Source organism: Zingiber officinale, chromosome 1A (assembly GCF_018446385.1).
Source record: "Zingiber officinale cultivar Zhangliang chromosome 1A, Zo_v1.1, whole genome shotgun sequence".
Classification (NCBI taxonomy): domain Eukaryota; kingdom Viridiplantae; phylum Streptophyta; class Magnoliopsida; order Zingiberales; family Zingiberaceae; genus Zingiber; species Zingiber officinale.
Genome location: NC_055987.1, coordinates 2275628 through 2287278, shown reverse-complemented (window position 1 = coordinate 2287278; position 11651 = coordinate 2275628). Strand labels below are relative to the sequence as shown.

General features: G+C 40.9%; 1 protein-coding gene across 1 annotated transcript; it reads left to right on the top strand.

The window, feature by feature from the left end:
- Positions 1-2616: 2616 nt before the first annotated feature.
- LOC122015366 (60S ribosomal protein L36-3-like) lies at positions 2617-4755 on the top strand. The gene is made up of 4 exons (XM_042572225.1): positions 2617-2749; positions 2873-2976; positions 3629-3828; positions 4528-4755. The coding sequence occupies exons 1-4, from the start codon at positions 2695-2697 to the stop codon at positions 4556-4558; spliced, it is 390 nt and encodes a 129-aa protein (XP_042428159.1). The 5' UTR covers positions 2617-2694; the 3' UTR covers positions 4559-4755.
- Positions 4756-11651: the final 6896 nt, after the last annotated feature.

Here is an 11651-nt window from a genome sequence, read left to right as displayed (position 1 = left end):
TCAAGGTTCAATCTTGATAAAAAATGGAGAAAAATGTTTAATTTTGATGACATGCCTTTATTTTTTACATGACATGCAGGTTGAATCAACGTCCCTCTATTTATCCTGCAAATGCAATCCGGATCCGAGCCTGATCCCACTTGACATTGCTCATATAGATCTCAACCCGATTCTCATTCTCTTGTACCATACGAGCGTAGTATTAAAGTACCTTCTTGCAGTCCGCATACTGGAGGCTTTGTTCCCTTTCCCTCAAGACTTTGTGGAGAAGTGTTCGGCGACGGCAATATGACAGCAAAGCGATGGATGAGAGCATGCTCAAAGATCTAGGGTCTGCTCCTGAAGAGGACCAGATGAGAATGTCGACCATGATTGATCAAATTTATATCCGCGACAGGTATTTTGAGCTATCCGTAATTTTTATTTATGTATTTGTTGTTGTCTTCTTCTCAATCTTTTACTATTACTTGAATGAAGATAGATTATAAATCAACTACACGTTGGTCAGAATGCTCTAAGCAGTGCTACACTCGCATCAACTCTATTTGGATGAAGTGTGAATAAGTTGAGATTGACTACACATTTGATAATGAAGAAGTCCAATAAGTAATTGGCAGATGAAAAGTCTAATGAGGGTTGACATTGATGAAATTCCGAAAGATGCTGACATGTAAAAAGTCTAACAAATAGTTGACTAAAAATGAAATCCAATAAGTGTCAAAAGCAAATATGTATCGATCAAAAGCAAATGGAATATCCAATGAAATGTATCTGCCATTTAAAAGAGATGGCAAAGAAATGAAAATATGTTTTTTGAGCTTCCTAATTCATACATCAAAACACCAGTAAAACTCAAAATCACCTGATCATGAGAACTCATAGTCAAATAAATTTCAACCCCCATTCCTGTTGAACTACAGCACTAAAATTCTCACTAATGCAGGCAAACCCAAAGCCTGCTGTGTGTTGCTGTATAATAGCACGCCTCTGCTAGCATTAGCCAAGGAAATGAAAGCCTCTTGTTCTAGGATCCCAGCCAACTAATCCCAATCGGTAACAACTTACAGACCTCATCAAGAGACTTATACGATAACTAATATCGAATCTCTTAGCTAAATCCTAACTTCCTTTGAATTGAATGTGATTTAGTAAATTCATCATACTTCAAGCTAAGTAATGCAGAAACTATTGTTGCATTCTAGTCGTGACCAAATTCTAAAAACGAAAGGAAAAAAAGTTCAGCATCTAATTCCTTAAAACACCAGTCCAACTACTGTTCCTTCATGTGTCAATCGCCAAAATTCATCTTGGTATTTAGTAATAGGTCACTTCAACAGTTCGTGGGATTCAGCCATAACAAACCATCAGTAATAGGTCACTTCAACAGTTCGTGCACTGAGAGCATCCACAATGATTAAATCCTACTGTAAGTTTCTTCGTTGTCACATCTGTGCCACATCAAAAGTTAAAAATTCCATACCTCTTTTCACTATCAAAAAATCTCTCAACAACTTTCTTCATGAATCCCACACTTTTCATTATATATATTTCACTATCTCTTCTTCATATTTACATTTTATATAATTAAATTTTAATTATATGAAATCGATCATGTATTTATAAAAAAAATATATTAAAAAATTTTAATTATAACCATTGAACAACGACTAAAAATTAGTCGTTGCTCAACGGTTGTGCTCACTGAAATGAGAAGTAGGTACCAGACTTTTTGATTTTTTTTAATTATTAAAAAAATAAAAAAAAATTAAAAGACGAAGAAGCGGCTCTGCAGCGGCAGAGCCGCTTCTTCATTTTAATCAAAAAAACCTCCCTCCACTATGGGAGGGAGGTTTTTCACTCAGTCCATGTCACAGTGGGAGTTCGGAAAGAGCTCCCACTGTGGTTGCTCTAAAGACTAACTCCTTGGTTCTTGTTTTAATATTCTTTTTTGCTCTTTTTATGATGTGCATAGACTCATAATTTCCAACTCTAAGTCCTGCCTCCTCATCGGCCGCTCATTTACTCAGTTTTCAGATAAAATTATTCGAAATGCCTATTGCGGATTTGGATTTGATCGATCATGACCGACATTCTCATCTAGTCCCCTTCGGGAAGAGACCTTAGATCTCCGAGCATGCTTTTGTCCACTTACCTTATTGTGGTCAAAGAATACTTTTTCACAAAGTCTCGAGGGAAGAGAAACAACCCCTCTAGTAACAAAATCCTAATACGAATCACAAAATGGTGCTTTAATACTATGCCTAAATGGAACATAAGAATGACAATCGAGTCGAGATTCAATCGGATTTAGTTTGATATGAATAGTATCTAGTGGGATTAGAACTGGATCTGGATTAGCAGGAGGTTGACTCAACTTGTATATCCTGTAAAAAATAATTTAATAAAATTGATTTAATAAAATTAATTAAATTGATTTAATAAAATTTACAAAATAATTTTTAAAACTATATATTTTTTACGTTTTTTATTATTTAATTTCAATGTTTTATCTATAAGCTATTATTTTTTTAAAAAAAGTTATTACAGAAATTTTTAATTTCGTGTTAAGATCTCGACATTATTTAATCAATTGATCCAACGTTCCTAATCACTCTAGGGCAACGACGTAATTACGTTGCTCTCGAGTCCCTCTTTCGTGTGCCACCGCTAGGGTTTGAAATCGCCTGCTATTTAATGTTCTGTGTGCCGCCGCTAGGGTTTGTAGGCATCTCTGCTTGGGTTCTCACAGGTAAGAGATCTGATCGTCTCCGTTCCAGTTTTTTGTTTTTTTTTTGCCTCTTTACGTCTCGATGTTTCCTGTGTACGTGGTTTTCTTGTACATCTGTTGAATTAAACTTCTATCCGGGTGTAGAAATGGCTCCTCCTCAGCCAAAGACCGGTCTCTTTGTGGGGCTTAACAAAGGGCACATCGTCACCCGAAGGGAGTTGCCTCCTCGACCTTCAAGCAGAAAAGGGGTATGAATTTCATTTTTTTTATTAAGCTGATATTTTGATCTCTTGATGATATTCTAAAAATTATTTTCCCTCTTCATTTGCAACTGGAAATTGATGAAGTACTCGAGCCTCAAAATTTCTTTGCGATTATCTCTCGTCAGAGTCATCATCAGTATACGTATTACTATCAAGCTATGGGTTTTAGTTCAATATAGTCTCAATTTACGATTATCTCATATTGAACATATGAGATAGTCAAGCTATGGGTTTCACCTCAAAATTTCTTTGCGATTATCTCTCGTCAGAGTCATCATCAGTATACTTATCACTACCCTTCCGTTGTAAGCCAAATTTGCATGTAATTACTTTTTATGCCAGTTTGGATGTCATATTCATTATTTGCCCAATGTTTTGAAAGTCCTCTGAGTGTATAATTCTGGCAGCTGGTTTTGTGTGTTTGCATGTTGTATGTGTTTCCATATTCATGATCGTTCTTACTTTTTCCCTTCAATATTTTTTTTCGGTTATGTTAAGATGCCCATTGAAATGTCTTATGTCACTTGTCTAATTACATTAGATTAAACCTTCAACATGTTGCTTTCTCAGATGCATTCTATTTTTTGTTTGACTAAGGCACTTTAGCATTGTTGAATTTGAAACAATTATTTTCCAGAAAACTAGCAAGCGGGTTCACTTTGTCAGGAGCTTGATCAGAGAGGTTGCCGGTTTTGCGCCATATGAGAAAAGGATCACTGAACTTTTGAAAGTTGGGAAGGACAAACGAGCCCTAAAAGTTGCAAAAAGAAAGCTTGGCACACATAAGAGGGCAAAAAAGAAAAGAGAGGAGATGGCAAATGTTCTTCGGAAGATGAGGTATTTGGTTCAATCTTGATTCCACTTGTCCGGAATTTCATTGTTTTATTTTTACCTATCTTCTTGTGTGCTAAAATCATTCTTTTACATATTTAAAATTGTTTAATGACCACAATTAATAGAATGGCTAATTGAGAGAAATAATTGTAGTTCCATGTGTTAGATGGATCTATCATCTGGTATGTATGATAAAACCTTCTAGGTGTTTAATAACCATGTACAACTGATGTGGGACATCCACAAAACACATTAATTCTATGTTTAGTTCCCATGATAAATCATGATGCGATAATTATTCTATGTTTGGTTGAATACTGAGTATTGTTTTTAAATTCAACTTAATTTTTTTTCCCCAATTATTCAAGTCAGGATTATTTAAAAAGTCCAAAAAATGCAATAGAATTTTTGGTTGCAACAAGGTTTTTTGGAAATTATTTCTTATTGCTTCCTGCAAATGCAAATCAGACATAGAAATTTAACTGAGCAAATTATAGGATACAAAATACTCTTTAATTCTAGCCATTCTGACTTCATGAATCAGCGATGCTATTTCATAAATTTATAAGAACCTTTAAATTATTTGGTGGCTAAAGTAACATTTGATGGTACCTTTTTTTTGAATACCGAGTCATTATTTCCTTGTAAACTAGCCATATATTTGCTTCCGCCTTCAATTTCTCACGATGTTTGGTTATTCAGGTCTGCTGGAGTTAGCGACAAGAAGAAATGATAGACCCTAAGCAAGGCTACAATTCAGTATTATGCTGCCGTTTTTTTTTTTCTTGTTTTTGCACTTTATTTTAGCAATTGATCTGCCTTTTCCCTTCAGAATTGTAGTCGTAGCGATTTGAAAAATCTCCTGTATGTGGTGTGCCTGACAGGTGTATCCGTTTTCAGCGTTTTTTTAGTGAACCAATTAATTAATCATTCAGCTTGTATACTTTGATTGTTTCTTTCACAAGTGCGAGGCCATAAATATAACAAACCAAGTTGAGCTGTTTGATCATTTTCTCATCTCTTTAATAAATATCTGTTAATTCATCTAGTTACATTAAGATAAATTCGTAGAGTTAAAAGACTTGTTCTTTTACTCATCTGAGTTAATTTATCTAGTTAAGAGCACTTAAGTTTTACTTTAGAGAAAATAATTTTTCTATCTCTGTCAATAGAATTAAATATATCAAAAATTTATCTATTATATTATTTATATCAATACGAATATATCGAATTTTTTTATGAAAAATAATATGTTGGGAGCATGTTTAATATTTTTAATTAATATAATTATTTATAATTATGTTTTAAATTTTTTTAGTCAATAGCTTAGTGAAAATAGCTTAGTGAAAGGATCTTCAAACATAGCACATATAGAAATATATTAAAAAATTATCTTTTTTTTATCAACAATATTTTTTATAAAATTATACTTAATTTTTATATGTTTGTATTTATTGTGATATTTGGGATATTTCGAAAAAATTATTGTAACTTGATTGTCACAATATATTATAATATGACTCATTATCCTCAATAATATTTAGATATTTCGAGAATCTTTTTAAGCAGACAGTTTCTTGCACAGATAAATTGTCACCCAATTTATATTTGTGTAGTACTTCAGACTCATATTTGATTATTAGTAACACAGATTAAGACAATAATTTGTTATCCTTTTAAGATATCTAAATATCTTTTTCATCATTTTCTAGTATCTCGATCTTGAGTTTGACTGAAAACGTCTAACTAAATCAACAATATAACTTATATAAGGACGAATATACAACATAATGTATATTAAACTACTAATGACACTGGTATATGATTTTTTCTTCAAGAGTCTTGGGATACATATATTTACTCAAAACAGTACCTCTCGATACATGTATTTCTTCAATATTACAATCTGATATGTTGAAGTGATATAGCATTTTAGAGATATAAGTTTCTTGAGACAAACTCAAAACCCTCTTTGATCGATCTATCTTTACTCCTAAGATATGTTTTATTTCTTTCAAATCTATTATATCAAATTGTGATAAAAGTCACGATTTAACTTCTATCACATATTTGTCACTTCCAGCTATTAACATATCATCAGTATATAATGATGAGATCCTCAATAATCATTTCAAAATTATAAGACAAAATAACTTTATTAAATCATATATTCTATTGTCTTGACATTTGTTTTAGCCTATATATATAAACTTTTTAAGTTTAAATATTCTATTCTTTTGACCTTCAACAATATTACCTTATGGCCGTGTCATATAGATTTCCTCGTCAAGATTATCATTAAGAAAAACTATTTTTACATCCATATGATATAATTTAATATCAAAACATGTTGTATAGCTAGGATGACATGTATTAATACAAACTTCATAACTAGAGAGAATATCTTTTTAAAATCAATACCCTCCATCTGGATTGATCCGGCGGTAAGAATAGGGGACCCACTTCCTGAAGGGTCCCATCCTGAGGACGGATGGAGGGCTGACTAAGCGGGTAATGACCGCGTTAAGCAGTTGAGCAAGTCCGAGTGGAGTCAGAGATAACCCAGCCATAGGCTTGGGTTTCCGACGCCAAGGCAGGAAGACTGAATGGCCGAGCGGGTGTCTGCCCGGCTGGAACCGAAGGGCCGAGCGGGCGGTCCGTTCGGCCAGGGAAAAGGCGAGGATACAAAAGTTAGCCGAGCGGCCTATCCGTTCGGCTCGGGATATGGGATGTCAGCAAAGACATGTCTGATGATTATGCCGTATACAAGATTTCACGATAGAGGATCTTGCCGTCACATCATGGAGAGGTTGATACAGTAGCGGTATGGCCTTATGGATGCCCTTCTGACAGACCCATACCTGGGCATGGTCAAAGCAGGTGATTGCTTTGATTGACGCGCCCAGGCTTCTTCGAGAGGTCTATATAAGGTCTCCATTTCTTCACCGGAGGTACGCGAGTCTTCATCCTGCAGCCACTTTCTTCATCTATTCCCTTGCCTGACTTGAGCGTCGGAGGGCCGTCGTCGGGACACCACCCCCCCCCCCCCGGCTCGGTTTTGTTGCAGGTTCGCCGGAGCACTCGAGGATCTAGCAGGAAGCGCCAAGTCCCCAGCGTTCGTTGACCCCTGGTTCGGACAGGATCAATTTGGCGCCGTCTGTGGGAACGCGGCTGATCTGGAACGTGAAGATGGACGACGCCGGAGAGTTCTGCTATCCTCATGACCAAGGTCAGTCTTTCCGTTATCTGTTCACGGTTAGTTATGTGATCTGTAGTAGTTCTTCGAGCTAAGGCCACCGAGCCGTTCGGCCGGGAGGATTATATACGAGTCGTTCGGCCGGGAGGTTTATATCCGAGCCAGAGGCTCGAAGATGAAGGCCCCCGAGCCATTCGGCCGGGAGGTTGATATCCGAGCCAGAGGCTCGAAGACGAAGGCCCCCGAGCCGTTCGGCCGGGAGGTTGATATACGAGTCACAGGCTCGAAGACGAAGGCCCCCGAGCCGTTCGGCCGGGAGGTTTATATCCGAGCTAGAGGCTCGAAGACGAAGGCCCCCGAGCCGTTCGGCCGGGAGGTTTATATCCGAGCCACAGGCTCGAAGACGAAGGCCCCCAAGCCGTTCGACCGGGAGGTTTATATCCGAGCCATGGCTCGAGAAGACGGCCCCAAGCCGTTCGGCCGGAGGTTTATATCGGAGCCACGGGCAAAGACCCCGAGCGTTGCAGGAAGCAAAATGTTAAAAAACGCAATTGGCATTATCGGCCGAGTGGCCTATCTCCATAATATATAAGATCCGAGCCACCGACTTAATGGCGAAGACCCCGTGCCGATCGGCCGGGCGTATAATTATACGAGCCAAATGCTCGAAGGCAAAGACCCCGTGCCGTTCGGCCGGGCATATAAATTACACGAGCCGAAGGCTCGATAAGACCCCGAGCCGTTCGGGCGAGGTGTATATTATTCGAGGCACGATCGAGGTCAAAGGCCCCGAGCCATTCGGCCGGAGGTATAGTATCCGAGCCAAGCGCTCGAAGACGAAGGCCCCGAGCCGTTCGGCCGGAGGTATAGTATCCGAGCCAAGCGCTCGATGACGAAGGCCCCGAGCCGTTCGGCCGGAGGTATAATATCCGAGCCAAGCGCTCGACGAAGAAGGCCCCGAGCCGTTCGGCCGGAGGTATAATATCCGAGCCAAGCGCTCGACGAAGAAGGCCCCGAGCCATTATATCCGAGCCACAGGCTCGAAGACGAAGGCCCCCGAGCCGATCGGCCGGGAGGTTTATATCCGAGCCACGGGCTCGAAGCCGAAGGCCCCCGAGCCGAGCAGCCGGGAGGATTATATACGAGCCAGGGGCTCGATGGCGAAGACCCCCGAGCCGAGCAGCCGGGAGGATTATATACGAGCCAGGGGCTCGATGGCGAAGACCCCCGAGCCGATCGGCCGGGAGGATTATATTCAAGCGATCATCACCGGTTTCGGACCAGTTCAGCGGACCAGCACATCATATGTCTATATCCCCCGTTCGGGGTTGAGCGGCCTTCACTGGTCACGGACCAGATTCATGATCATCTATCTCCCCCGTTCGAGGTCGAGCAGTCGTCGCGGCCAGATATCTATTCTTCCGATCGACATCATTCCGGTCGCATGCGCGGTATCGTCCGCCCGACATTTATCCGACCGATCGACATCATTCCGGTCGCACGCGCGGTATCGTCCGCCCGGCATTTATCCGACTGATCGACATCATTCCGGTCGCACGTGCGGTATAGTCCGCTCGGCATTTATCCGACCGATCGACATCATTCCGGTCGTACGCGCGGTATCGTCCGCCCGACATTTATCCGACCGATCGACATCATTCCGGTCGCACGCGCGGTATCGTCCGCCCGGCATTTATCCGACCGATCGACATCATTCCGGTCACACGCGCGGTATTGTCCGCCCGACATTTATCATACCGATCGACATCATTCCGGTCGCACGCGCGGCATCGCCCGCCCCGCATCTATCCGTCCGATCGACATCATTCCGATCGCCCGTTCAGCATCTCCGTTGTTGTGTGCCCGTTATCGTCATCGTTCGCAGAGATGTTTTTGTCCCTCGTTCGGCATCTCCGCGGTCGCACACTCAGTAGCGCTTATCCATTCAGCTTACTCGTTGTCCATCATGTCGCTCGGTCGGCATCAGGTCATTTGCCTTGGTATCATTTCTCGCAGCTTGCTCATAATCTTCATAGCCATCTAGTCAGTAGCTCTTGGTCATTTGCTCGATCGCGCCGATCGCTTTGCTCCACGTCGCCCGAGCGTCTACTCGATATCACTCAGACTTGCTCGGCGCTTGATCGATTTCTTGACATCCGGTTGGCACCATTTTTCACCGCTCGGTCGGCACTCTCGTAGCCATCTGATTGGTACTGCTTGGTCGTCCATTCGGCCGTACGCTTGAACTAGGGCACGCGCTTGACATCACTCGGTCGCTCAGCTTGCTCGACATCTCACCTGATGTTGCGTCGCTCAGCGTCAGATCAATTATCGACTTGATCCGCTCGGCATCGTTGCTATCTCATTCGACACCGTTATTATAGCGACCGCCCGCTCGGACACATAGTCCAGTCAGTCGGACTCACTGCCTCCTTCGACTAGACTTGAAGGGGAGGCAAGTGATCCGGCGGTAAGAATAGGGGACCCACTTCCTGAAGGGTCCCATCCTGAGGACGGATGGAGGGCTGACTAAGCGGGTAATGGCCGCGTTAAGCAGTTGAGCAAGTCCGAGCGGAGTCAGAGATAACCCAGCCATAGGCTTGGGTTTCCGACGCCAAGGCAGGAAGACTGAATGGCCGAGCGGGTGTCTGCCCGGCAGGAACCGAAGGGCCGAGCGGGCGGTCCGTTCGGCCAGGGAAAGGGCGAGGATACAAAAGTTAGCCGAGCGGCCTATCCGTTCGGCTCGGGATATGGGATGTCAGCAAAGGCATGTCTGATGATTATGCCGTACACAAGATTTCACGATAGAGGATCTTGCCGTTGTTGGTTGCTACTCGGAAAACCTAGAGGTTCCACTGTACAAAAATTTTGTACAAAGGTTTGAACCTTTTCCTAGCTACCATGTGTTCTTTTAAATTAAATTTTGGATCGCCTGCGGAACTTAACACGTTTGATCCAAAACTTAATCTATTTGTTCTTTTAGGTTTTGACTTGGATCTCCTGCGGAACTTAACACGTTCGACCCAAGTCTCCTTAAGTTATTAATTCCATTAAATATTAATTTCCATAAAAGGTTCCCAGTACTGACGTGGCGAGGCACATGGCCTTCTTGGATATGGGAGCAACCACCACCGACTAGACAAAACCTTTAATAGAAAGCTAATATTTAATTTCCTAAAATAACTTTAGGTTAACCAAAGAGAACAATCAAATCACGAGGAAAAGAAAGAAAACAAAAGAACACAACATTGAAAAACATATTCGAAATACTAGAACGTAAGCATCTTGTATTTGGTATTATTTCCATAAATAACTAGCATGATGCGGAAATAAAAATTACTAGTTATACCTTGTAGAAAAACCTCTTGATCTTCTACCGTATTCCTCTTCTAACCTCGGACGTTGTGTGGGCAACGATCTACCGAGATGAGAAACCACCAACCACCTTCTTCTCCTCCAAGCAAGGTTCGGCCACAAAGGAAGAACTTCACCAAAGAAGAAAACCAAAATACTAACCAAGCTCCAAGAGATGCTAGCTTTCTCTCCTTCTTCTTCTTCTTCTTCTCCAAGTAGTATCCGGCCACCACAAGAGCTCCAAGGAAGGGAGAGAGGTTCGGCCACCACAAGAGGAAGAGAGGGAGAGGATGGCCGGCCACACCAAGGAACAAAAGAGAGAGAGAAAATAATAGAGGTTGTGTCTCATGAAGGCACCCTCACCCCTTCTTTTATATTCCTTGGCCTAGGCAAATTAGGAAATTTAATTACAATAAAATTTCCTCAATTTCCTTGACATGATTTAATTTAGAAAAATAAAATAAATTTTCCAAATCAATCTTCAATGGCCGGCCACATCATTGGAGAACAAATTGGACAAGTTTTAATCAACAATTAAAACTTCCTAATTTGTTTCCGGAAATTTTAAAAAATAAAATTTCTCTTTAAAATCTCTTCATGGTTGATAAAAGGAAATTTCTATAATTTTAATTTTATCAACATGTGAATAATTTTTAAAGAAAAAATAAAACATCTCTCCAATCTACAAATAAGGAAAGAGATCTAATCTCTTTCTTTAATCTTTTATAGATCTTTTACAAGAGAGATATTTTAATTCTCTTTAAATTATATCTTCCACATAATAATAAAAATTAAAATTAAAATCCCTTTTAATTTAATTTGGCCGGCCCCCACTAGCTTGGGTTCAAGCTAGGGCCGGCCACCCAATAATATACCTAGGCCGGCCCTAGCTTGGTTCCCACCTATTGGGTGGGTATAGAAGGTGGGTATAGGTGGGTATAGAACTCTACAAATAAGAGGCTACGATAGGGACCGAGAGGAGGAATTGGTTTTGGTCTCCCGATAAAATTAAGCATCCCGTGTTCGCCCCGAACACACAACTTAATTTTATCAATGATAATTCATTCCACTAGAGAACTATCATTGAACTACCGCACCAATCCCAAATTACATTTTTGGGCTCCTTCTTATTATGAGTGTGTTAGTCTCCCTGTGTTTAAGATATCGAATGTCCACTAATTAAGTGAGTTACTGACAACTCATTTAATTAATATCTAAGTCCAAGAGTAGTACCACTCAACCTTATCGTCATGTCGGACTAAGTCCACCTGCAGGG

What these genes read in the sequence shown, in the direction of transcription:
- LOC122015366 (XM_042572225.1), top strand. Translation starts at nt 2,695, where the DNA reads ATGTTCTGTGTGCCGCCGCTAGGGTTTGTAGGCATCTCTGCTTGGGTT. An exon ending in GACCTTCAAGCAGAAAAGGG is followed by an intron (nt 2,977 to 3,628) that starts GTATGAATTTCA and finishes ATTATTTTCCAG; the next exon opens with AAAACTAGCAAGCGGGTTCA. An exon ending in AATGTTCTTCGGAAGATGAG is followed by an intron (nt 3,829 to 4,527) that starts GTATTTGGTTCA and finishes TTGGTTATTCAG; the next exon opens with GTCTGCTGGAGTTAGCGACA.